Source organism: Notamacropus eugenii, chromosome 2 (assembly GCF_028372415.1).
Source record: "Notamacropus eugenii isolate mMacEug1 chromosome 2, mMacEug1.pri_v2, whole genome shotgun sequence".
In the NCBI taxonomy this organism is placed as follows: Eukaryota; Metazoa; Chordata; class Mammalia; order Diprotodontia; family Macropodidae; genus Notamacropus; species Notamacropus eugenii.
The window spans coordinates 527,889,785-527,913,078 of NC_092873.1; the positions used below are offsets into that span (position 1 = coordinate 527,889,785).

General features: G+C 45.7%; 1 protein-coding gene across 2 annotated transcripts in view; it reads left to right on the plus strand.

Annotated features, from left to right (window-relative positions):
• IL12RB2 (interleukin 12 receptor subunit beta 2) overlaps positions 1 to 23,294 on the plus strand; it is a 75,697-nt gene that overhangs the window by 40,404 nt on the left and 11,999 nt on the right. Inside the window, exons 9-10 of one of the 2 annotated variants that reach the window (XM_072649771.1) lie at positions 10,795 to 11,023; positions 16,373 to 16,564. In XM_072649771.1, the coding sequence (XP_072505872.1) occupies positions 10,795 to 11,023; positions 16,373 to 16,564 (421 nt within the window). The remainder of the gene's footprint in view (positions 1 to 10,794; positions 11,024 to 16,372; positions 16,565 to 23,294) is intronic. The other variant, XM_072649772.1, reaches the window with a different exon arrangement.

The window sequence follows — 23,294 nt, forward strand, 5'->3', positions numbered from 1 at the left end:
CCTCTACATCAGGGACTTATTGTAAATGGCATATGGATTGGCCATCAAAGCCTTAGAATGGCTGCAACCATTTGTATTCCTTAAGATAGAGGTTAGACCTGTCATTTCAATGGCTTAGGGAACTCTTGGAGGAGGACAAGACCCCTTCTTTGCAATGTATAATCTTAGAGATTTGCCTGGAGCACTGAGAAGTTAGACTACAATCCAGGTCTTCCTGGCTCCCAGGCCAACTGTCTTTCTACTGCCATAGCACTTAGCGCAGCACCTGGGATATAATAAGGACTTAGCAAATGGTTATGGACTGACTTGCTAGGTCAAGGTGCATTCATTCAGATTAAAAATAAAACAAAACAACTGCTTCTGCCACCAAAGTGACCACCATCTTGGGGTGCTTTCAGAGAGTTACAATTTCTAGGAATGTCAGGGTGAGTCTGCTATCCCTGCCCCTAGTCAGAATTTACAGCTAAAATACTCTGGTCAGTCCTGAGTACCACAGTGTTAAAGGATATTGACCCTAGACAGCAGGCTATGGAGGGCAGCCAGGGTGTGGTGAAGAGTCTGGGCTTTGTGCCATGCGATGACTGGGTGAAGGACTAGGGGATGATTGCCTTGGAGAAGGTAACACTTGGAGAGACCAGACGGCTGTGGGTATCATTTACTTGATCTTAGTAAAGCTTCTGATAACCTTGCTCTCGCTATTTTTGTGCAGAAGATGGTGGGGTATGGGTTGGCCAGTAATGGAGCCAGACTGTTTTAAAGCTGGTTGGATAGCGAGATTTAGAGAGTCCATAGTTCTAATGACTTGGTGCTAGCATAGCAGAAGGTCTGCAGAAGAGTGCCCCGGGGATCTTTAGTCTTGTGCAAAGTGGCCAGTCAGTGACTTGGGTGAGGTTTGCTGGACAAAGATGCAGAAGGACGAGAGCTGGGTAGAGTTGGCAGGGCATCAGATGATGGAATCTGGATGAAAATGGTTCTTGAAGCTCCAGCACTGGGCTAGATCCAGGAAGGTGAAATGCATTAGCAATTCATGTAAAGTCTGTATACTTTGACACAAAAGTTCAACTTCACAAATAGAAGATGGAAGAGACCTGAATAGACAATGGCTGTTCTGAAAAAAATCAGGGGGTTTAAGTGGACTGCACGATCAGTCTGATTCCAGCAATGGGATATAACTGCTAATGCAAACATGGGTTGCACTAATAGGGGCTACTGTTCCTGGAATAAGGGAATGAAGCATTGCTCTGTGCCCTTCTCAGCCTCCTCTGGAGCCTTGTGCTCATTTCTGGGCACCGTGGTTCGAGAAGGAGGCTGATGAGCTTTGAGGGTGGTGGTGGAGGTCAGCAGGGGAAGCCAAGGCCCTTGAGCTCCTGTCATTGGAGGAAGTATTTGGAGAAATGGCTCACGTTCAGCTAGAAGGAACGATTTGGGGGAGGTGTAAGAGTTGCCTTTCAGTAAATGAAGGAGGGACATTCTGTTTGGATCCAGAGGGGAGACCCAATGGGAAGGCTGCAAGACGGTTTATTCATGTCAGGAAGGCTTCCTAACAGTAGGAGGTGTCCAAAAGCCTAGAGCTGGTGGGCTCCCTCTCCTTGTCAGCTTTTAGGCCAAGACTGGATACTGGCCATCAAGTGTGTGATAGTGGGGGATTCCTCAGTGTATGGGACAGACCAGGTGACAGCTGAGGTGTGCTTTATGCACTATAAGGGCTGCCATGGAAATAGGATTATTAACCCTGTGCGGCTGTACATCGAGAGGGCAAAACCAGGTGTATTAGGTACAAAGGGCCAGAGGACAGACAAATCAAGTTTGATAATCGACAGTCTTATCTGCCTCGGAACTGAATGGGCAGCTCTTGCCTCCTTTATCAGAAGAAGAAACTGAGGCCCAGAGAAGTCAGTTGTCCTAGGGCTCTCCGATGGTGTATGCTTCCAGGGGTCCCAGCCAAGGCTCTCCAGCAAAGTTTTAGTGGCTGCTCCTCAGTGTCTGGCCAAAAACACGATAACTATGGCTAGATTCTTCCCCTTGGTCTAAACAAAGTATCTTCCCTCAAGGAGTTTGCCACGTAAAGGAGTCCTGTAGCAAGAGAGCTGTGAGTTTAGCGAGGACCAGCCGCCAGGCCTGAGGCTTTCTCTTCCTTGGGGCAGCAGCACTGTGCAGGGATGCTTCAGCGGCTGCTGCTGGGCATTTGAGTCCCGATCATTTCCAGTTAAAGCCCAGCAAGCCAGCATCTGAGAAGAGAGAGGGGAGTTTTCTCAGCCTGAGGAAAGACTCGGGGTGCTGTTTCACTTTTGTCGGATGTTTACATTAAGAGGGGGCACAGAATGACTCGGCGCAGCCCCTAGAGCTGAGAGAAGAGGGAAAATCCCTCCCGAGTCACAAGCATTTCTAGGTAGTTACTTACTCATTTTTCCAGGGTTCTTGGACAAAGGGCAGTTTCTGTTTCTCCTCTGAAAGTACAGTTTCCCCAAGCTCTCTTGTCTTTCCTTTGGTGGTTATTTTTAGATCAAAAATTTCTTTCTTTCTTTAAACAGTCAAAAAAACCCATCCTAGAGGATACTATGAAAACAAACGCCACTGGTATTATGTTAAAAAAAAAATTAAGTATTGCTAAATAGAAACTCATCTTGAATTAGAAAATGACATAATTTGTGTTAGGTCAGAGCACAAATATACTTTCTTTTCTTGTACTGGATCAGCAGCACCTACTATGTGCCAGATGCCGTGTTAAACCTGGTAATACAAATATGAAAAAGAAAGTCTGTCTTTGTCCTCAAGGGACTTAGAGTTCAAAGGGGGAAGAAAGACAATCCACAAAGGGAAGCTGAAAAAGGGGGGTCCTCTGACTAAATACCCTTGCTGCTTTTCTCCTCTGCCTTCCCAGGGCAACATGGTGCTAGGGAGTTGGTTAAGAACGGTCAATGGAAAGTTCTATAAAAGTCCCATGAGTGAGGATGAAGACTTGGCAAAATTGAGAGTCACCCTAGAAGTTGGAAAGATGACAATTTAGGCTTGATGTCAGGAGAAACTTCCTAAGAAGTGGTGGGTTCCCCTCTCACAGAGGTCCTCAAGCCAAGGCTAGATGAACGTGTGTGTGTGTGTTCATTCTCGGGTCTCTCCCACTTTCAGGTGCTGGAATTCTGCTTCATAGATCTAGGAGCATATATTTAGGAGAACAGAATAGCAGATTCTTGAGCTACCCAAATGTTGAATGTGGAGGGCTTAAATTCTCTTTCACAGGAGATCTTCCAGCCAAGACTAGTCAACCGCTTGTTGCACATATCACAGAGAGGATTCTTCAGGTTCAGGCTTCTGAGGCCATGAGCTGCCTCTTCATTTTGGGTTCCTAGACGGTTAAAGACAGGCCAAGGACCTTGGGGTCCATCTGGTCCAGCCCTCTAAGAAGGGCTCTGAAATTGACCTACTCTGAGCTCAGGACTCCCTGCAGGAGGGGTAGAGAAGCAATAGCCATCAATGTTCTGGCAGCTTTCTGGTCAGTGAGAACAAGACCAGGATCATCAGAAACCTATATGGGTTAATGGTCACATGAAGGTGAGAAGGAAAGGACCCAGCAGGTCAAGAGTGAACTGGAAAGCGAAACATTGGCAGGTAAAGCTGTGAGTCACGCCTCAAATTCCCCTAACTTTTTTCTCTCCCTCCCACCTCTGCCCTCTTCATTCCCCCAACTTTTTATAATATTTCTATTGTTTTCTGGTTTCTTCCAACTAAGTGCCAGTAATTGTATGTTTTCTTTGAGGGGAAATGGTTCAGAAACAAAATGCTAGCGTATAGATCTCCCCTAAAACCCCAGACGCATTTTAAAAAGCCAGGAAGTTTATTTTAAACCTCAAAGTGGCAGGCATAAGAAATTGATGATTGAGATTCAGGGAAGTCATCCTGCCTACCTCTGCCTTGTAATTCTATAGATAATGCATGCCTGTGTAGGCTAGGGACCGTGCTCAGGACAAATTAGGCTCAAGCAGCCTCAGGGACTGGAACAGGGCCTTCGTGTCTCCTGGGCAAGGCTGCAAAGCCAGGCTGCTACCTACATCCCCAGTGAGTCACTGCGCCCTGGAGGCTCTGAGCCTTCATATTACTGTGGAAGCCTTCCTCTTACGAGCTAGTTGTGTGACCATGAGTAAGTCACTTAATTTTGTGACCTTGGTTACCTCATCTGTGAAATGGGGATAATACCTACACTTCACCATGATGCTCACTGAGATGACGTGCACAAAGCACTTTGTAAACTTCAAAGCATTTATTGTCACCCACCTGGTCCAGGCTCTGTACTCTTCACCTCCCAATTGCCCTTTTTATTTCTTTGAACAAAGAGAAGATGTGGCCTTGGAGTCAGGAAGACCTGGGTTCAGATCCTGCCATTGGCATACACCAACTGTGTGGCCCTTGACAAGTCACTTCTCAGTGTCCCAGGTAACTCCTCAACATCTAACACAAAGGATGAGGGCGGTGATTTGCCTTAGTGGAGGGAGTTTCCTCATTAGGAAACTCTACTTCCCTCCCTCTACTGCTGAAATCATAGAACTCACTCACACACACACACACTCACACACTCACACACACACACTCACACTCACACACACACTCACACACACACTCACTCACTCACACACACACTCACACACTCACTCACTCACACACTCACACACACACTCACACTCACACACACACTCACACACTCACACACACACTCACACACTCACTCACACACTCACACACTCACACTCACTCACACACTCACACAGTCACTCACACACTCACTCACTCACACACTCACACACTCACTCACTCACACACTCACACACACACTCACACTCACACACACACTCACACACACACTCACTCACTCACACACACACTCACACACTCACACACACACTCACACACTCACTCACACACTCACTCACACACTCACACACACACTCACACACACTCACACACACATTCACACACTCACACACACTCACACACTCACACACTCATACACTCACACACTCACACACACTCACACACACACTCACTCACACACTCACACAGTCACTCACACACTCACTCACTCACACACACACTCACACACACACATACACTCACACACTCACTCACACACTCACACACTCACTCACTCACCCACACCCCTTCCTCTCTCTCCCCAAGAAAAAGAAAGGCAAACTGAATTTTGAAGGCTCCAGGAGGGTACCTGGCACACAGTATTTCATTTACTAAGAAGTGTGGTACAGTACCCAGCCTTTGGATTCAAAGAACCTGGGCTCCAACCCCACCTTAGGCACAAGTCATTTCATTTCCCTTGTCCTCAGTTTCCTCATACGTAGAATGAGGGCTGGGTGGGAATTCATAGCATTTGAGGTAACTCCCTAGAATCTGTGATCTTATGAATGGAATCGAAATAGGATTTGCTTTTGATAGAGGAATCAGCTTTCATCATCCTTGGCAAGCCAGACACACGTGCACACAGACACGTCCAGTGGTGGGTGTCTCAGGGCCTGGCTGGTGGCTTGCTTCAGGTGTCTCTTAGCCTCTGCTGCCTGGGGAAATGAGAAAAAATCAGGCAGCTACCCCTGATCCTCTTTATTTATGAGGACAGAAGAAAACTCAGCCCTCACAGCCTCTTCATGCCCTCAGAACCTTGAGAGTATAACAAGCTCATGGGGTCACGGTTGTTTCTGCCGTGCTCTCAATCCTATGCACTTCTTTTTCAACCTAAGAAGTTTCCTGACCAACCTGAGGTCTCACCCCCTCCTTCCCTCTCTCCCTCTCCCCCTCTCCCCCTGTTCTCCTCTCCCTCCTGTCCCCCCCTCCCCCTCTCCCATTCTCCCTCTAGTGTGCCAAGCAAAACTCTCAGAAGAGCCCAAGTCCCTTTATTTTTGCCTCCACTAGAGGGAGCATTGAAACCAAGTGTGGCCTTTCCTCTCAGTAGGATGAGTGGGAGGATGTGGGTTATTTGGATTCCATAATGGGTGGGAGTCTATTCTGTTTTTTGGAGGGGGGATTGTCTGGAATGATAATGATGACTGTTGTTTTTATAACACTTTAACACTTGGAGTACTATAAAGCGCCTATTTCCTAACAACTTCCCAACTATTCCTAGGAAATAAAGACAGTAAGTCTTATAATCTCCATTTGACATACGAGAAAGCTGAGGGTCAGAGAATTTACACCATTAATATACAATGGAGTTAGAACTCGAACCCAGGTCATTGGACTCCAGGACCAAGATGGGGCACAGACCTGTTCTGATATTAGAGGCTCTTTTCTATGCTGGAACATCTCTGCTAAGAGTATTACAAGGGAAGTAATGAATTCATAACAGTACCTATGACATAGGGGAATGGGCATGGAACCTGGAGTCCGGTTCTCAGTCTGCTACTTCTTAACTATGTGATCTTGGACAAGTGTTTCTTCTTTGAGCTTTAATTTCCTCTACAAAAAAAAGAGGGGATTGGACTCAGCCTCTGAGATCCATGGTGGCTAAATCCTATGATCCACGGACCAGGCATGGTGGCAATAATTTAACTTCAGACTAAGTCTGGTATAATTCCACAGAACTTTCAGAGGAGAAATTTTGAGTCTCAGTCTGGTCCCTATCTGTCCGTCTGACCTGCCACTGATGAGCTGTGTGACTCGGAGCCTTCTTTTGCTAATGATGGATGAATGAATGATGGATTGTATGTGCCAACTGCCAGAGGTACAAATAGAAAAGTGAAATTATCTCTGTTCTCAAGGCGCTCACATTGGAAAAGAGCTTGGCTACAGGAGAGATGGAAAGGCCCCAGTCCTTAGAGTGTACTGGAAAGGCAGAAGGTGATGTCTTGGAAGACACAAGAGCAGAGCAAATGATAAAGCCTGGTGTCTCTAGGGTTTAGTGGTAGGTCAGATGGCCAGGATCACTGATCCATCCTACCTGAGGGATCATGGCTGGTGACTACTTGCTTATCAAAGCTGTGTGGGTGGCTGTGTCTGCCCTGCATCAGGAAGGCCAGAGGGGTCTGGGCCCACAATAATTTAGAAGAAGATCTTCAAAATGAGGGGGGCAGAGGAGATATACTTGCATTACATCCCCTAGAGCAGGGATTCAAGGAGCATGCAATTGGGTGGTTCAGTGGATAGAGCTCTGGGCCTGGAGTCAGGAAAACCTGAGTGCAAATCCAGCTTGTGAGTTGCATGACCTTGACCAAGTCATTTAACCTCTATCTGCCTCAGTTTCCCTAACTGTAAAATGAGGATTATAATAATACCTTCCTTGCCAGGTTATGATGATCTAATGAGATAATATTTATAAAGCACAGTGCTGGACATGTTGTTGGTGAGCTATTGTTAACAGTACAAACTGTAGTCATCTATAAAGTGCTTCATGAACATGAGTTACTATGATTGGCTCAGGTCCCTGCATCTTGGGAGAAAGGGGTTCTGGGGTCAGGACTCCAGAGTTGATGCCAGTTTCAAGTCACAGAATCCCAGAGGTGGAAGGCTCTCAGAACCATATTGACTCCACTGTACTTGAAGGCAAGTTCCTGCTGAGAAGCTGGAATCATGAGTGGAGCTGGAGAGAACCTGCCAGGAGACCTAGGCCCCGTGCCCCCTTCATTTTACACAGAAGGAGGCTGGCCCTTGGACAGGCTAAGATTCTCTGTCTAGAGCCAGGGAGCTTTTCACCATCCCTGAGAAGCAGTTTCTTCAGCCTCTGCCTAAAGACCCCCAGGTAGGGAAACCCCTGCACACACACACCTCCTGAGCCAGCCCATGGCACTTTTTGGACAGCTCCAGTAGTGAGGAACTTTTCCACCATATCCAGCCCAAACCTGCCTCTGCAACTGTTGGTCATGATTCCTTGTCCCTGGAGTCAGGAAGACCTGAGTTCAAATGTGACCTCAGACACATACTAGCTGTGTCACCCTGGGCAAGTCACTTAACCCCATTGGCCTCAGTCTCCTCAACTATAAAATGAGCCAGAGAAGGAAATGGCAAACTGTCCAGTATCCTCGCCAAGAAAACCCCCAATGAGGTGACAGAGGGTCAGACATGACTGAACAACAATTAAAATTCCTCTTCCACAGGACAGCTTTTCAAGTACTGAGAGATTTCTTCTTTTATCTATCCCAATTTATCTATCCCAGTCAGCATGGCATGATCTTAAGAGCTGATTTAGATGTAGATCCTACGACGGAAACTGCAGTGTGAGCATCCAAAGTCAGGAAGGCTTTTCCTGGTAGTGTCTGCCACTCTAGGCTTCTTCTCCCTGACTGGGCAAAGGCCACCTGGGCTCCTCCTTTTACCTCACCTCAGTGCCAGGAGCATGAAAGAAAAGGAATTTGACACACTCCTTTGCTTTCATATCCTTTTTTTTAAACCAAACTAATTATGCCATCTCTGAGAGCTTCAGGTGGGTGAGTCCCCAGCCAGCTCCATACCTGTCCTCCTCCTGGCCTGTGACAGACCTGGTTTCATGAATCCTGTAGGACAAGCTTGGCCTGTCTTACAACTTGTGCAGGGGTAGATTGCATGTGGGATAATAACCTTCATCCTTCAGTGCTCAAACTTGACTTTCACGAGGGTTCAACATTATTGATCAGCTTTACTGCCTGTCTCCTCCCACCTTTCTCTCAGAAATTCTGCTCAAAAGGAGGGCTATGAAGGTAATTTTGCAAGCCCTGGGCCCCAGTTCATCACCACTGCTGGGAAACTTCATTGATCTTTGAGGTCAATGTTCTTTTATCGGGCCACTGACTGTCCCAGGGTTGCAAACATTTGTGAGAATCTGGGTTGCCCAACAGCTTTGCCCTTGCTTCAGCAATTTCCAATTGCTTTTGAGTTAGATTTGCTTCCATTGAGGTTGGTGGCTGGTTAGGAGAATGGGGATTGATTGTGTAGACAGCAAGTATTCATTAAATGCCTACTGTACATCAGGTGCAGGGCTCAAAAGAAATGTGAGATGTGCAGATTTAGCAACCTATTTGTGCTTGACCTGGGGCAGAGGCTTCTGAGCTTTCTTTGGTCTGATCAGTCACAGCTGGTCATGCTGCAGACCCTGACTTAGTGGTGCCATTTTGGTCCTTTGAACATGGAGGACAATCTTGTATGTCAGGTGCTCGGCATTCAGAGACAAAAATGAGTCTTCACCTGAGACGACGTATGTGTATTTAAGATTTTTTTCCTTTAGAGTTTCAGGTTTTATAACTATGTCCCTTTAGGCCAGAAAAGGAGGATGAGTTGCTGTAACCCTCTGTGGATATCTTCCTTCAGGGCTGGAGGGACACAGGGGGCAGGCTGCCTCAGTAGCCCCAGCTCAAGGAGTTACCAGGGAGACATCAAAGAGAAGGGGATGAGTAGGAATGACCTTCCTCCAGCCTCAATCCATTCACCCTGGGCAAATGGCCAACACTTTCTTTAATTTTCCAAAGATCAAACAACCACATTCTTCCTTTAAAATAATAATAATATACTAGTCACTGACATTTCTAATGAGTAGAATTTGAATCTTGCCTCAGATACCAGCTGTGTGACCCTGAGCAAGTCACATTCTGTGCCTCAGTTTCCTCATCTGTAAAATAGGGATACTAAGAATCTATCTCATAGGGTTGTTATTGAATCAGAAGATCTGTGTGAATCATATTGCACATCAAAAAGTGCACATAAATAGTGGCTGCCATTGTTAAGGTTTGCAAAGCACCTTATATATGTGTTCATATCTCTAGCCTCATTTGAACCTCATCGTGTCTTGGTGCATCAAAGATCTAAAACGGTATATAACTTAAAACCTTAGAAAGATGCTTTTGGCTAACAAAGGTTTGCCATCTTGCCCAGAGTCACACAGCTTGTTGAAGGGGGGGGGGCGTAGTGGGGATTCTAATACAGGTCTTCCTAATGCCAAGGCTAGCTCCTCTTGTGTTCTATAGTGTGATGTCTAATGTTAAACCAAGGCTGGTAGCCACAGGTGATATGTCAGGGTTTTGTTAGGGGCTGGGAGAAGGGGCGGAGAACAGGGACCTATGAAGTAAGGAGATATATGGAAAATGGGCAGGGAAAGAAAGGGGGTGTGAGTAGCAGTTCTGCAGTCCACATTAACGACACATAGCACTGAAAATCTAAACATTTGACACTCCTGGCTCTGAGGAAGTTTGCAAGAAAGGGTGGAAAAGGGACCTCCATCTTGTGCTCAATATAGCTGGGAGGGGAGAAGGGGCTCCTTAGCAAGCAGGCATCTTCCCCTCCTGACAAACCTATGGCTTACGGACTTTCAGGAAAGAGGCTGAGGAGCCCAACAGGATGTCTCAGAACCTCAAGCGAAGGACCAGGATGGAGGAGAGCAGGTTCTATTGGGCTGAGGGGGTACCCAGTTTATTTAATTTATCAAGAGCAAGGGGCAGAATGTAGTGCGTGACCCCAAGACCCACAAAATGGCCATAGACATTCTGGCCACAGGCCAGAAGGGCCTGGTGTGTGAAGTACAGCCTCAAAGGAGATTTTGGGGGAGAACTATCTGTGATGAGAAACTGTGGATGGGTTCTAATCTGTTCTGATACATGAACTATCTCCACCCTAACAGTGAGATCACTGCTCCATCCAAATGTGGGTGCAGAAGCTCAATTCCTGGGGCCTTTCTTGGTCTGTCTAGCTGCTGGACTGAGAAGATCTTTCCTTATCCAAGTAAATCTCACCTATTTCACCATGGTTTGGGCGGCATGTAGATGTAGGATGCTTATAAATGCTTTGGGACTGATCCTATCCAAGAGTAAATAGGAATTCGGTTTGTTTTTGTTGTAGAACATGAGTGTGTCAGAAGCAAAGGGGAACATCCTCCGATACCAGGTGACTGTCCAGGAGGGGACTGGGAACAGCTCAGCCATGCCCCCTACCCTGGAGACCTTCACCAAGCACACTTACTTGGCCGTGGTTGTGCCCCAGAAGGACTATGCCGTGGCTGTTTCTGCAGTTAACTCTGAAGGAAGCTCCCCTCCCACCTGGACCTTTATCCCCCATCAGCCCCTCAAAGGTAGGACCAACTTTTGGCTAGCTTTCGCTCCCAGAATGCTCATGCCCAGGGAAGCCAGTTGCTCACTTCTTGGCCTCTGCGCTTCAGAGCCCTCTTGTCCCTGGACTCAAATTCCATCATGGCCCATCCTGTTCAGCTGCAGTCCTAGCTCTAATGAAAAGATAATTTAGTTCCACTGGGATGCACCCTTGGGATAACAAACCCTCAGACTGGAATGAAGCAGTGCCCTGGAGCAGCCAGAATGTGGGCTTGGATCCATCCAAGAATGCCCGGATAGATAGGATCATGTCCTACTATGTAAGTATAGATACACATCTATTTAGGTCTATAGATCTATATAAAATAGCTAGCGTTTATCTAGCACTTTAAGAGTGGCATCGCTTTTTACAGATGTTAGCTCCTCACCAATTTTAGGAATTACTAGGTACTGCTATTGTACTTATTTTACAGATGAGAAAACTGAGGCAGATAGAGATTAAGTGACTTGCCCACGGTCACACAGCTAGCATCTGAGGCAGGATTTGAACTCAGGTTTTCCTTACTCCAAGTTCAGTGCTTTATTCATTTCAATGATAAGAGGAGTTTATGAGGATGAATCTATGGGAACACAGATATTAGTAGAAACAGAGCAGTTGGCACAGTTTCCAGAAAAGAAGGGTATGATCTGCTGGTGGTCACAAAGATAGTCCAGGGAAGAGCTGACATGAGGATGGGGACTCTTCTGTCCAAAGGTGACAACTTGGAAGGCAGGTTATAGTCTGAACATATGAGGAATGAGTGGTGCAAGGCGGAGCTTTTGGCTGAGACTGGAGAACGAGCCTAGAAACATCCCCAGGGAGGAGGGAAGGGGCTTGCGTGGGTGCAGAGCGGGTGCAGGTGGGGTTAATGGCGAGTCAGAAGTGGACGCCACGTGTGTGAGCCTGGGCAGAGGGATCTGCATCAGCCTGGCAGTAGTGGTCTTTTAGGGCACTCAGATGGACATGGGAACAGCACAGAAACAATGGGCACCTGCCTCTGATTGGAGCTCAGAAGGAAACAGTCACTTCATGAGAGCGTCCTTCAGTGCACATTCTTTCACTCAGCAAATACTAAGCGTCTCTGAGGTGCAATGATGTGGGCAGACGTACGCTTTATAGTACAATGTAAGATACGTAAACTATAAGATATACCATTTTAAAATGTTATATATTTATGTTATAACGTAATAATCTGTATGGTGTATTCTATAACAGATATATGTAATACATTATAATATTTTACAATATATAATTACCAATGTACAATACATATGATATGTACAATGTTTTCTGATATATAGATACATGTATATCACCATATATTATAAAATATAATTAATTCTATAATAGAGACATAGATATGTGTATAATATATCGCAATATATGATAGACATATATTGTGTATACATATGTATATATGTATTCTATAATACATATACACAATGCATATGTATTTTATAATAGACATGGATAATATATATTGCAATATATTATATATGATTATCAATACATATATAATACATGATCCCTAATCTCAAGAAACTTACAATCTAATAGAGGAAGGAGATAAGGACCCATGGATGACAAATTTGGAATTGGAATCAACCAATCAAGAAACGTTGATTAAGCATCTTCTATGGGCCCAGTCTTGTCTTCTTAGGTACTTGGGACATGAAGGCAGGAAGGAAGGGAAAGAAAAAAATAGAATCCTGCCCTCGTGCAGCTTCTGCTCTATCAAGGAAAGCAAGTTCTAGAAGTGCCTGAGGTCTTCTGGTCCAAATCCCTCCTTTCATGGATGAGAAAGCAGAGGCTTTGAGAGGCCTAACTAGTAGGCAGTGAGAGGTGGGATTTGAACCCAGATTTTCTGGACCCCAATCTGGCACTTTGTCCATGGAGCCATCCATATGAGGACAGAATCCTGGCCATGGCCCTAGTAGGTCTGAGTCCCATCCCGAGCTTGGGGCCTACTCACATAGGTGGCGACTTTCCTCTGGACTGGCTGCTTTTAGGGCCCCTTCCTGTGAGGAGTCTATGACTCTAGGATGGTTTGACCTGTATAGACGTGACTAACACCAGATACAGCCTGAGCACCTAGGATGAACCTAGGCTCAGGGAGGGTCAGGATGCTAGGGGAGGAGGCAGGCAAGACCTCGAGGCACAGCATGCCTTTGAACTGCCCACAGTGTCTGTGGGAGCCCAGGAATGGTCTTAGTTTGGCTGCGACAACCCAGCCTCATGAACGCTGTCTAGGAGACCTCCCAGTTAGGAAACCCTGGGTTCCAGCCCAGCCTCAGGCACTCGCCAGCTAGGTGACCCAGCAAGACCCTGCACCTCAGAGCACTTGGGGACTTTCTGGATTGTAGATGAGATGCTAACCTGGGTTAGTGAAGAGTATTTCCTAATTGTGGAGTGCCGTGTGTCAATGAAATGACAAACCCAGGTCCATTGATCAAGCACTTGCTGTGTGCGTGAGATAAGACTGAAGAGTTAGCTCCATGGGATTTAGAGTTTAAGATGGAGTTTCAGTCAGCCATGGGAAGTCATCGAAGGTTCATTCATTCATAACTATTTTTTAAGTGCCTACTGTGTGCCAGGCACCACACTAAGAACTGGACAGTCCCTGCCCTCCAGGAGCTTTACAAGCAAATGGAGGAGACATACATGACAGATGGCCGTGACACAGAGGGAAGGCCTGGAATTGAGGGGGGTTGAGGGAAGGCTTCCTGTAGAAGGTGGAAATTTAGGTGAGACTTAAAAAAGAACCTGGGGGGTCCTGTGCTCCTGTGTAAATTAGCAATAGCCTACGTTGGTAAAACTTCAAAGTACATGTTTGATCCTCACAGCAACCTTGTGAGGTGGGTGGCATTATTGCTCCCTTTTTACAGATGAGGAAACTGAGGCACACAGAGGCTAAGTTACTTATCCAGGAATACAACCAGTAATGACTGAGGTGGGATTCTAACACGCATCTTCCTGGTGCTGAGCCCAGTGGCTTATTTACTATCCCAGGCCTCCTCAGTCTCCCCAAGGTAGATGAAACCCATCATGGCTTACACTTCTATAACACAGTGAGATACGCAATGAATTTTCTTCTTGTCATATGCTGGGAAAGCACTATGGCCTCTACTTTACACATAAGGAAACTGAGGCCCTGAGATGTTAACAGACTTGCTGGGAAAGCATCAGAGTGAGGATTTGAACCCAGGCCTCAGACTTAGAAAGACATGGAGATTAACTGAATGGGGGGAGGAAGAATTCATATGTTCTAGAAAGATAAAGGTTCTAGACAGATAGGTTCTAGGAAGATAAAGATTAAAGAAGAAAAATTAAAGCAAAAAAGAAAAAGGAACAATTAAAAAAATAGCCTGGAAAGAGATGCCCATATGAAGCCTCTACTAACAAAAATCATAGGAAATGGGGAGGGAGCCAGTGAGGAGGCAGTCTAGAAGAAACTGGGTAAGACCTGCCCGGAGCTGGAATCCTGGGAACCAAGATGGTGTAAGGAATGTTCTGGAGGATGGTTGATGGAACTCGAGAACGGGACATGTGATGGAGGAGGTAGCGTGGAGAGTTACAGCACTGGGTGGCTCAGGACCTGGGTTCAAATCTCACCTCTGACACCTACTTGGGCAAGTCAGTGACCTCTCTGGACCTCAGTTTGCTCATCTGTGAATGGTAGGTGGCCTCTAAGGCCCTTCCCAGCTCTCTCCATGACTGCCCATAATGCATCATCCTTCTTCTCTAGTCCTCTGGAGGAGAAAGATGGAACCTGATCTTGGCATGCCAAGGTCTCCACACTAGAAATAACTCCCACATGTAGGAAGACACGTGGCCCTTCAGAAAAAAGAGTGATGAGCCACAATGCACATGAAGAATAATGACCTAAAAGCACCTAATAAACGCTTTCCCATACGTCCCAATCATTATCATTCATTCATTGGATCATAAATCTACAGCTTCACAAGAACTTCCAGGGGCCATCAATTCCAACCCCCTCATTTTACAGATGAGGAAACCAAGGCACAGAACAGTCAAGAGACTGGAGTCACATAGCTACCAGGCGAGGCAGGATTTGGACCCAGATCCTTGTAACTCCGCGTCTAGTATTCTTTTCATTGTCATGCTCTTTCATGAACAGATGCAAAGTGAGTCAATCAGAGTCATGAAAAACCTGTGTGCCCTGACTACAGTCTTGTAAATGGAAAAAGACTGAAACTGAATGAGTTACACTCTAGCCTGGCTTCTCCACAGGTGTTCACTTTCTGCACAGAGGTGGGACACCGGGTCTGCGTGATACCATTGACTTTTTCAGTGTGCCGCTTGGTTTTGCTGAACAGTCTTTTCTTTTCTTCTCTCTAAGTTGATAAATATGTATTAAACACCAACTGTATGACAGGCACTGTGCTAAGGACCAGGGACACCAAGAAGGTCAAGGCAGTTCCTGCTCTCAGAGAGCCCACAGAATAATTAGGGAGTCAAGACAAACATCTACACACAAACCAATCCTGCAGGCTATGTGGGGATTGTCTCAGAGGGAAGGGACAAGTGCCACGGGGACAGGAAAGGCCGGCAGAAGGTGGGATTGCAGCTGAGACGTGAAGGAAGCAGAGGATTATGAGGAATGGGATCACGGGAGGTGCTGTAAAAACAAAAGCCTCCTTTTCAGAAAAGAGGAGACACTGAGGCTTCAGAGCATGGGTGATTTCAGCCAGAGGTTGCAGTGGAAGTTGGGTCTGTGCTGTGGATGGGTTTCATGAGACAAAGAGTATGACCCAGGGTTCTGAAGGTTCTTCCTTAGGAAACCTAGGGAAGAAGGAGCTGGAAAATGTGAGGACTGATGGGTGAAGGAGGAGAGGGGAGGCTGGTCAGCAATGCTGGAGGCACTGGGGAGAAAGGGAAAGGCCAGGATTTCTTCTGGGGCCTGCAGCAGCAACAGCAAAGAAGCAGGTTTAGGCTCCAAGTCAGGAAACACTTCCTCGTGAGGACTTAGGTGTGCCAGCATGGCATGGGAAGTCTCAGGAGGGGACTCTCCCTTGTTGGAAGTCTTCCAGCAGGGGCCGGACACCACCTTGCCAGATACGGAATGGCAGGAATTCTTGTCAAGTGTAGGTTAGCCTAGACCAGGGGTGGGGATCCTGGAGCCTTGAGGCCAATAGGACCTTCTAGGTCCTCAAGCATGGCCATTTGACTGAATCCAAACTTCACTCGGCCTCCAAGGGCCCTTCCAACTCAGAGATTCTGGGATTCTGACTTGAGATTCTCATCTGTCTTGGCTGGAATGAGCTACTCTTACCAATCACCTCCGTCCCTCTGTGCTTTTTCCTTTATAAAGCTCCTCGAAACGTCTCGGCTAAACCTCAGGGGACAGATGGCATCAGGGTGACGTGGGAGCCTCCTGGTGAAGCTGCCACCTCTGTCAAGGAATATTTGGTGGAATGGAGGGAACTCAGCACAGGCAGCAGCACACCCTCCCCCATCAATTGGCACCGGCTTCCTGCCATCAACACATCGGCAGTGATAAGAGGTGAGGGACCTGCCAGCCCCACTCTAGAATGTTTGTTCTACTCTACAACTGGAAGTTGTGCTGATCATATTTAGATTATACGGAATATGTGTGTTTATATATACATATATAGATATATACACACAGGCAGTATAACACATGTATGTGCATATATGTATTATGCATGTATATATGTGTATTATATATATATATATTCCCTATATACAAAAGAATTATAATAGAGTACAGGTGAGCAGCTAGGTGACTCAGCAGATAGAATGTCAGGCCTGAAGGCAGGATGACTCATCTTCCTGAATTCAAATCTAACCTCAGATACCTACTAGCAGTGTGACCCTGCGCAAGTCACTCAACATTGTTTGCCTCAGTCTCCTCATCTGTAACATGAGCTGGAGAAGGAAATGGCCAACCATTCCAGTATCTCTGCCCAGAAAGCTTCAAATGGGATCATGAAGAGTCAGACACAACTGAAATGAATGAACAACCCAATAAAAAGTCCAAATGGAAGTTCCAACATATAGTAAGGTCTCCCAGATGCCTTAGTTTGCAAATTCTATAGCTTGCTTGTATCAAGCCCTGGAACATTGTTTGTGAGACCTGCAGCCACTCAGAAGAGTTCAACCCACGTGGGAAAAAAACAGTTGGAAGAAGAATGCCTTGTCCAGCCTGCGACAGAGAGTTGGCTGCTCTGTGCATTGAGTTCATTGATCGGCACGCGTATTTTGGATAGACCCTGATGATGGACAATTGGCTGAGCCCAGAGTCAAGCAGGAAGGATGCCCTTTGGAGAAAGTGGACTGCTTTCAGTAATCGAGAAATGTTTTCTAGAGAAAATGATGACAACACCCATATTTTCTTTCTTTTTTTTCCACACCAATCTTCTTCTAGGCATCTTTCCAAGATTCTTGAGTTGCCAAGCGCATGCTACTCAGCATTGGTAGAGGAAGTTTTCTTTTAATGCTAATGAAATCACATCACAGGTCCGAGCCAAAAATGAGCCAGAAATGATTTCTAGTAAGAGAGAATTAGGAGGCAGATAGTGCTGCCCCTGAATTCAAATCCTGCCTGAGACACTTACTAGCTGTGGCAAGGTTCTCTCTATTCCTCTGTTTCTTCAAATGTAAAATGGGGATGGAAGGGAGATAATATTTTTGAAACACTCTGAAAACTTAAAAGAGTCATGTCTGCTAGTATTATTTAACCTCCAGAGTCTCAGAGGATTTCCTGGGACCACTGTGACCACAGACAGGGGAGTTACATCTCTGCATCAGTGGACAGTCTCCACACCCTAGAGGTTCTTACACAGATGAATCACGGAATTGTAAGGTCACTCAAACAGGAAAGGATCCCAGAGATCATCATCTTTATCCCGTATTTTACAGACGAGGAGATGGAAGCCCAGGAAACTTAAATCATGTGCTGTGTTGCACAGCTCCTAAATGTCTGAGGAGTGATTTGAAGCTAGGTCTTTCAGACCAGCAGTATCAAACTCAAATAGAAAGGGATCCTTCAGCCTGGCATCTTGACTCAGAAAACCACAAATTAACATTATCTATTTTGTGTGGTATTTTTATTAATTTTGTTAAACATTTCCCAATTGAATTGGTTCAGAGGCACTGAAAGTTTAACTGGCTGTGAGTTTGACACCTCTGTTCCAGACTACAAGCCTTGGGCTCTCTCCACTGTACAAGACTTCTCACAAGGCTAGGCATCCCCCTAGAGATCAAAAGCATGCTTTCAGTGATGCTACAGGGCCATGGCTCATGAATCACCACCATCTCTGAAGAATAAAAAAAGTCATGGACAGCCCAAGGGACCAGGGGCAGAGATACATGCAGGCATCAGTTGGCTGTGGCACATTGTCCTTGGAAGCTTGCACATATAGTATGTTGCCATTGCAGACTCACATATAGTAAATGGTACAAAGGATTTCCCTCTAGGAGATGGATGTTTGGAAAAGAAAGTGAGTTGGTCATACTTTGAGGGACAGCTTGTATGCTGCACTGCAGCCAGGCCTAGAGGATGGTCTTCAGCGTATGGAGAACTTCCTCTATGAGAGGAACAGGAGGACATGGACAGGGGTTGTAACTGGCTCCATTGGGGGGAATGGCCACATCAGGGAAATCCTGGCTCCAAGGAAGCACTGCAGCACCCCTACCTATGCCATCTTGTTAGATTCAGCCCACCTTCCCAATCCCTCACCATCTTGCTGACTTGGCCATTAGAGGGTTCCCAGTAACCTTCTGAAAAGTAGTTTTAGAATGTGTGGAAGCCAGGAGGTCAAAGATGATGATGGGGGAGGGGTCATTGTGATGTGGCACCATAGACAGCTGGCCTAGAGTCAGGAAGACCTGAGTTCAAATCCTCCTCCCAACACAAATCTGCTTAGACTCTTAGTAGCTGTGTGAGAAGTAGTCATCTGCTAGATGATCCTGCATCTTCATTCATGTCATTTCCACTGATAAAATCAGGCTGGTTTCTGATGTTGAGCCATGGGACAGGGTCAAGAACTTTGGTGGAGACAGGCTTTGTAGGTCTTCAGAAGCTTTGGCTGCCCAGGGTGGGTCGATATTTAAACCTGAATCCTCAGTCTGCAGATCTCCTCCTCCCACCATTCCCCCATGAGGCTTCTTGCTTGGTTCATCACCATTAGAACCAGACTCCTCAGGCTTAGGAATGGCAAAGAAAAAACCACTCACAAGATCCATTGACTCAGCTTTTGACCCAGACTATCTTTTGAACCTATGCCAGGGTCAGAGGACCATAGAGTTAATGCTGGAAGGGGATCTAGAAGACAGTCTGGTGCAATTTTATTTTACAGAGGCAGGGTTACTGAGTCCCAGAGATTTGAGGGAGGTACCCAGTGCTAGATGAGGACTGTCTACCCACAAGGAGGAGTCCATACAAGGTCACACCATCCCTTAAAACATCTCACCAAACTCCTTCAGACTCAGGTTGGGTGGGGGACTCCCTCAAACCTGTAATTAAGATTACCAAACTTCGACCAGCCAGGTCAGCTCATAGTTTTGTGATCTGAATAGAACTCCCAAGGCCCCAGGTGATGCCCTGTTTCATGCCCATGTTGGGGGCTCAAAGTGGAAGGTGGTTCAGGAGCTCACCTATGGGAGGGCCATACAAAACATGACTCTTCTCTTCCCCTATGAGTTTCTGAATTGGCTTGCAGTGAGAAAGGAGCTATCTCTGTTGTTTGGAGTTAATGGTGACTCTTGCCTTATTTCACTTGGGCAAAGTAAACTTGGTACAATCGCTGGGAGGGGCGGGGTGTCAATATTCCAACAAAGGTACCTAGGATTACTTACCTAGGATTATTTTTTTGGAAGAGGACTCTTTTCATGGTTGATCCCAGTATCAGTAGTGCTGGTTCTGGACACCTGCTGCCTCCTTAATGGGATTTCACGTCTAACATTAGGTTGTCTTCTAAAGTCACATCTCTACCTCTGTTTCTTCTCTCTCTCTCTCTCTTTCTCTCTCTCTCTCTCTCTCTCTCTCTCTCTCTCTCTCTCTCTCTCTCTCTCTCGCTCTCGCTCTCGCTCTCTCTCTCCCTCCCTCTCCCCTTCTTCCTTCTCCCTCTTTTATCATATTTTCACATGTGTGCAGATGTGAACACACATGCACACACACACCCCTACCCCTACCCACCCTCTGGTGACTTACTATTTAAAGCCTGGGTGTTCCATCCAAAGAGAAAGTAGTCATTCCAGCAGATTTGCCAACCACTCAGCTACCAGCCAAGAAGGGGCCCGCATCTGATTGTCAGATGATTGCGTTAGATGACTGCATTAGTCTCTTCATTGGTGGCTCCTCCTCAAGTCTCTCCTCCCTCCAATTCAACCTCCTTTTAACTACCAAAGATATTGTCTTAAAGCCTAGGTCTGACCACATCATTTCCCCTCCTCAGTAAACGCCAGCAGCTCCCAGTGTCCTCCAAGGTCCAATATAAAACCTTCTGTCTGGCATCAGAAGCTCTTGATCACTTGGTAAATTCTGACGCTTTGCCCTCTTCCAAACATTCCCTGCCCCCTGGCCTCCTTGCTGTCCTACAGCCACAACACATTGTGCTTGGGCGATGTCTCTTCCAAGTCTGAAGTTCTCTCTCTTCTCACATCCTCTCAAGCCTAAAATACTCCAAATCCTTACATCTGCCCCTTAGTTTCTTTCTTTCTGCAGGAGACCTTTCTCAAAGCTAGTCCCCTCAATGCTAATACCTTCCAAGATTACCTCCCTTTGCCCCTTTCGGTATCTTGTATGTTCATGGTGGTTTGCACATTATCTCCCTTATTAAAATGTGAGCTCCTTGAGAACAGAGGATTGGTGTTGCCTTCCTATCTCCAATATTGAGCACAGTGCCTAGCACATAGTTGTAATGACAATAGCTAGCATTTATATAGCACTTCAAGGTTTACAAAACACTTAACAAATTGTACCTCTTGAGGTAGGAACTCTTATTATCCCCATTTTACAGGTAGGGAAACTGAGAGAGATGATGGTTAAGGGTCTTGCCCAGGATTACCCAGCTAAAAGGTTTCTGAGGCTGGATTTCAACACAAGTTTTCCTGACTTCAAAGCTAGGTCTCTATCCACTATGCCAGCCAGCTAATTCTGTTTCTACAATTTAATTAATTTTATGAATTATTGAGTGTTTCATGGCAGGGATGTTGGGTGCTGCTTCAGAGATGAAATATTTCTCTACTCAAGAGTGATAATATCTGTTGAACAATTGGCAAACCTTACAGCCCTATGTAAACAATAGCTATTATTGCGTTGTGTATATAAGTATCGCATACCTACATATACACACACATACTTCTATATACATACACATACATACCTATATAAAGTTAGTCCAACAAATATCAAGTTCTTCCTCTGTGCTCTGTACTAGGCACTGGGAGACATACAAAATTTAAATGAGGTACAGTTCCTGCCCTCATGAAATTTATATCCTACTATAGGAATAAGAAGTATGGATAACAATATTCTTTAACAATGATTCTCAAATCTTTTGGTCTCAGAAGCTCTTTATATTCTTCAGAATTATTGAGGACCCCAGAGACCTTTTGTTTATAGGGGGTTATAGCTAGCCACATTTACCATATTACAAATTAAAATTATAAAAATGTTAAAATATTCATTTAAAATAACAATTAAAAACCCATCACATATTAACATAAATAACATAATTTATGTTATCATAAATAACATAATTTATGAAAAATAACTTTTCCAAAACAAAAAAAATGGTGAAAAAGTAGCATCGCTTTTACACATTCTGTGTATTTTTGTAAATCTCTCTGGCTAGATAGCAAACAGCTGGATTCTCCTCTCTGCTACTACCGCTGTGCTTAGGTTGTGTTTAGGTTGAAGTCTATGAAGAAAATCCATTGTTGCACATATATGTAGTTGGGAAAGGGAGGCATAATAGGGCAATATGTGTCTTCGTATTATTATAAAGGTCATTTTGACCTCAGGGGACCAGCTGAAATTTCTTGTGCCCTCCTGAGGGATCCTCAGGCCACACTTGGAAAACCCCTGCCCTAGAAAATGACACAAGTGAACTAGGATGGTGCAGAGGAGGCCTAAAGGTCCCTATCTCATCCCTGTCTGAGGGTCATCAGGGAAGGTTTCCTGTGAGACATGGTATTTGAGTTGGACTTGAAAGAATAAGTAGAAATTCAATAGGCAGGGAAGGATGGAGAATGTTTAAAGGCAACAACCTGGTACAGTGGCAGGAGCAGAGTAAAGCCTGGGATTCAGAGGAGGGTTAGGGTGAGGGAGTGCTGCCTGTGTGACTGTGGGTGAGTTGCTCTTCACCTATCCAGGCCTCAGTTTCTCCATCTGTAAAATGAGGAGAGTGGGTGAGATGACTGATGAGGTCCCTTCCAGACCCAAATCAAGAATCTTCAAATTGGAGGGGATTGGAGGCAGCTTGTCCAACTGTACGAGGGAAGAATCCTCTCCACAGCAAACTAAGACAGGGCGTCAGCCTGAAACCCTGCAGTGGGGGGAGCCCAGTCCAAGAAGCGGCTCCCCTTCCATCCAGACAAAATGGAAGTCCAGATTGGCTCGAGGAGGGTGCTCAAAGAAGCTCACCTCATGAGGTGAGACTGAAAAGACAGGGGAGCACCAGACTGGAGAGCTGAGCCTCAGGCGGAAGATGCAGAATTTTATTTACTTGGCTGACAGTACTGTGCCGCAAAAGAAAGCTTCTGGAGTCGTGGGACCTAGGTTCGAATACCTGGAATGTTCACTGTGTGAGCTTGGACAAGTCACCTTTCTAGGGCTATCTGTAAAAGGAGGGGTTGTTCTGGATGGCTTCTGAGGGCCTTTCTAGGACAGATCTATGACCTGTGATCTAGAAAACTTCTAAAGATTTGAGCTAGTGGTGCTGATGATGTAAATGATCCTGATGATGATAAAAAGCCCACATTTACGGAACACTTTCGGATTTACAAAAAGCTTTACAGCATATCTCACTTAGAAATCAATTAACAAGCATTTATTACATATTAAAATTATTCATATTAAAATAAAAACTACCAAATACGCACTAGGAGCCAGACAGGGCCAGATGATCCTTGCCACATCCCTGTGTGGTAGGTGCTGTTACGACTCCCACTTTAGAGATGGGGAATGCAAGGCTTAGAAAGGCTGAGAGAATGCATTGGCCAGAGTCGCGCAGGTAGAAGGGTCTGCCCCAGGTTTGAGCCAGGCT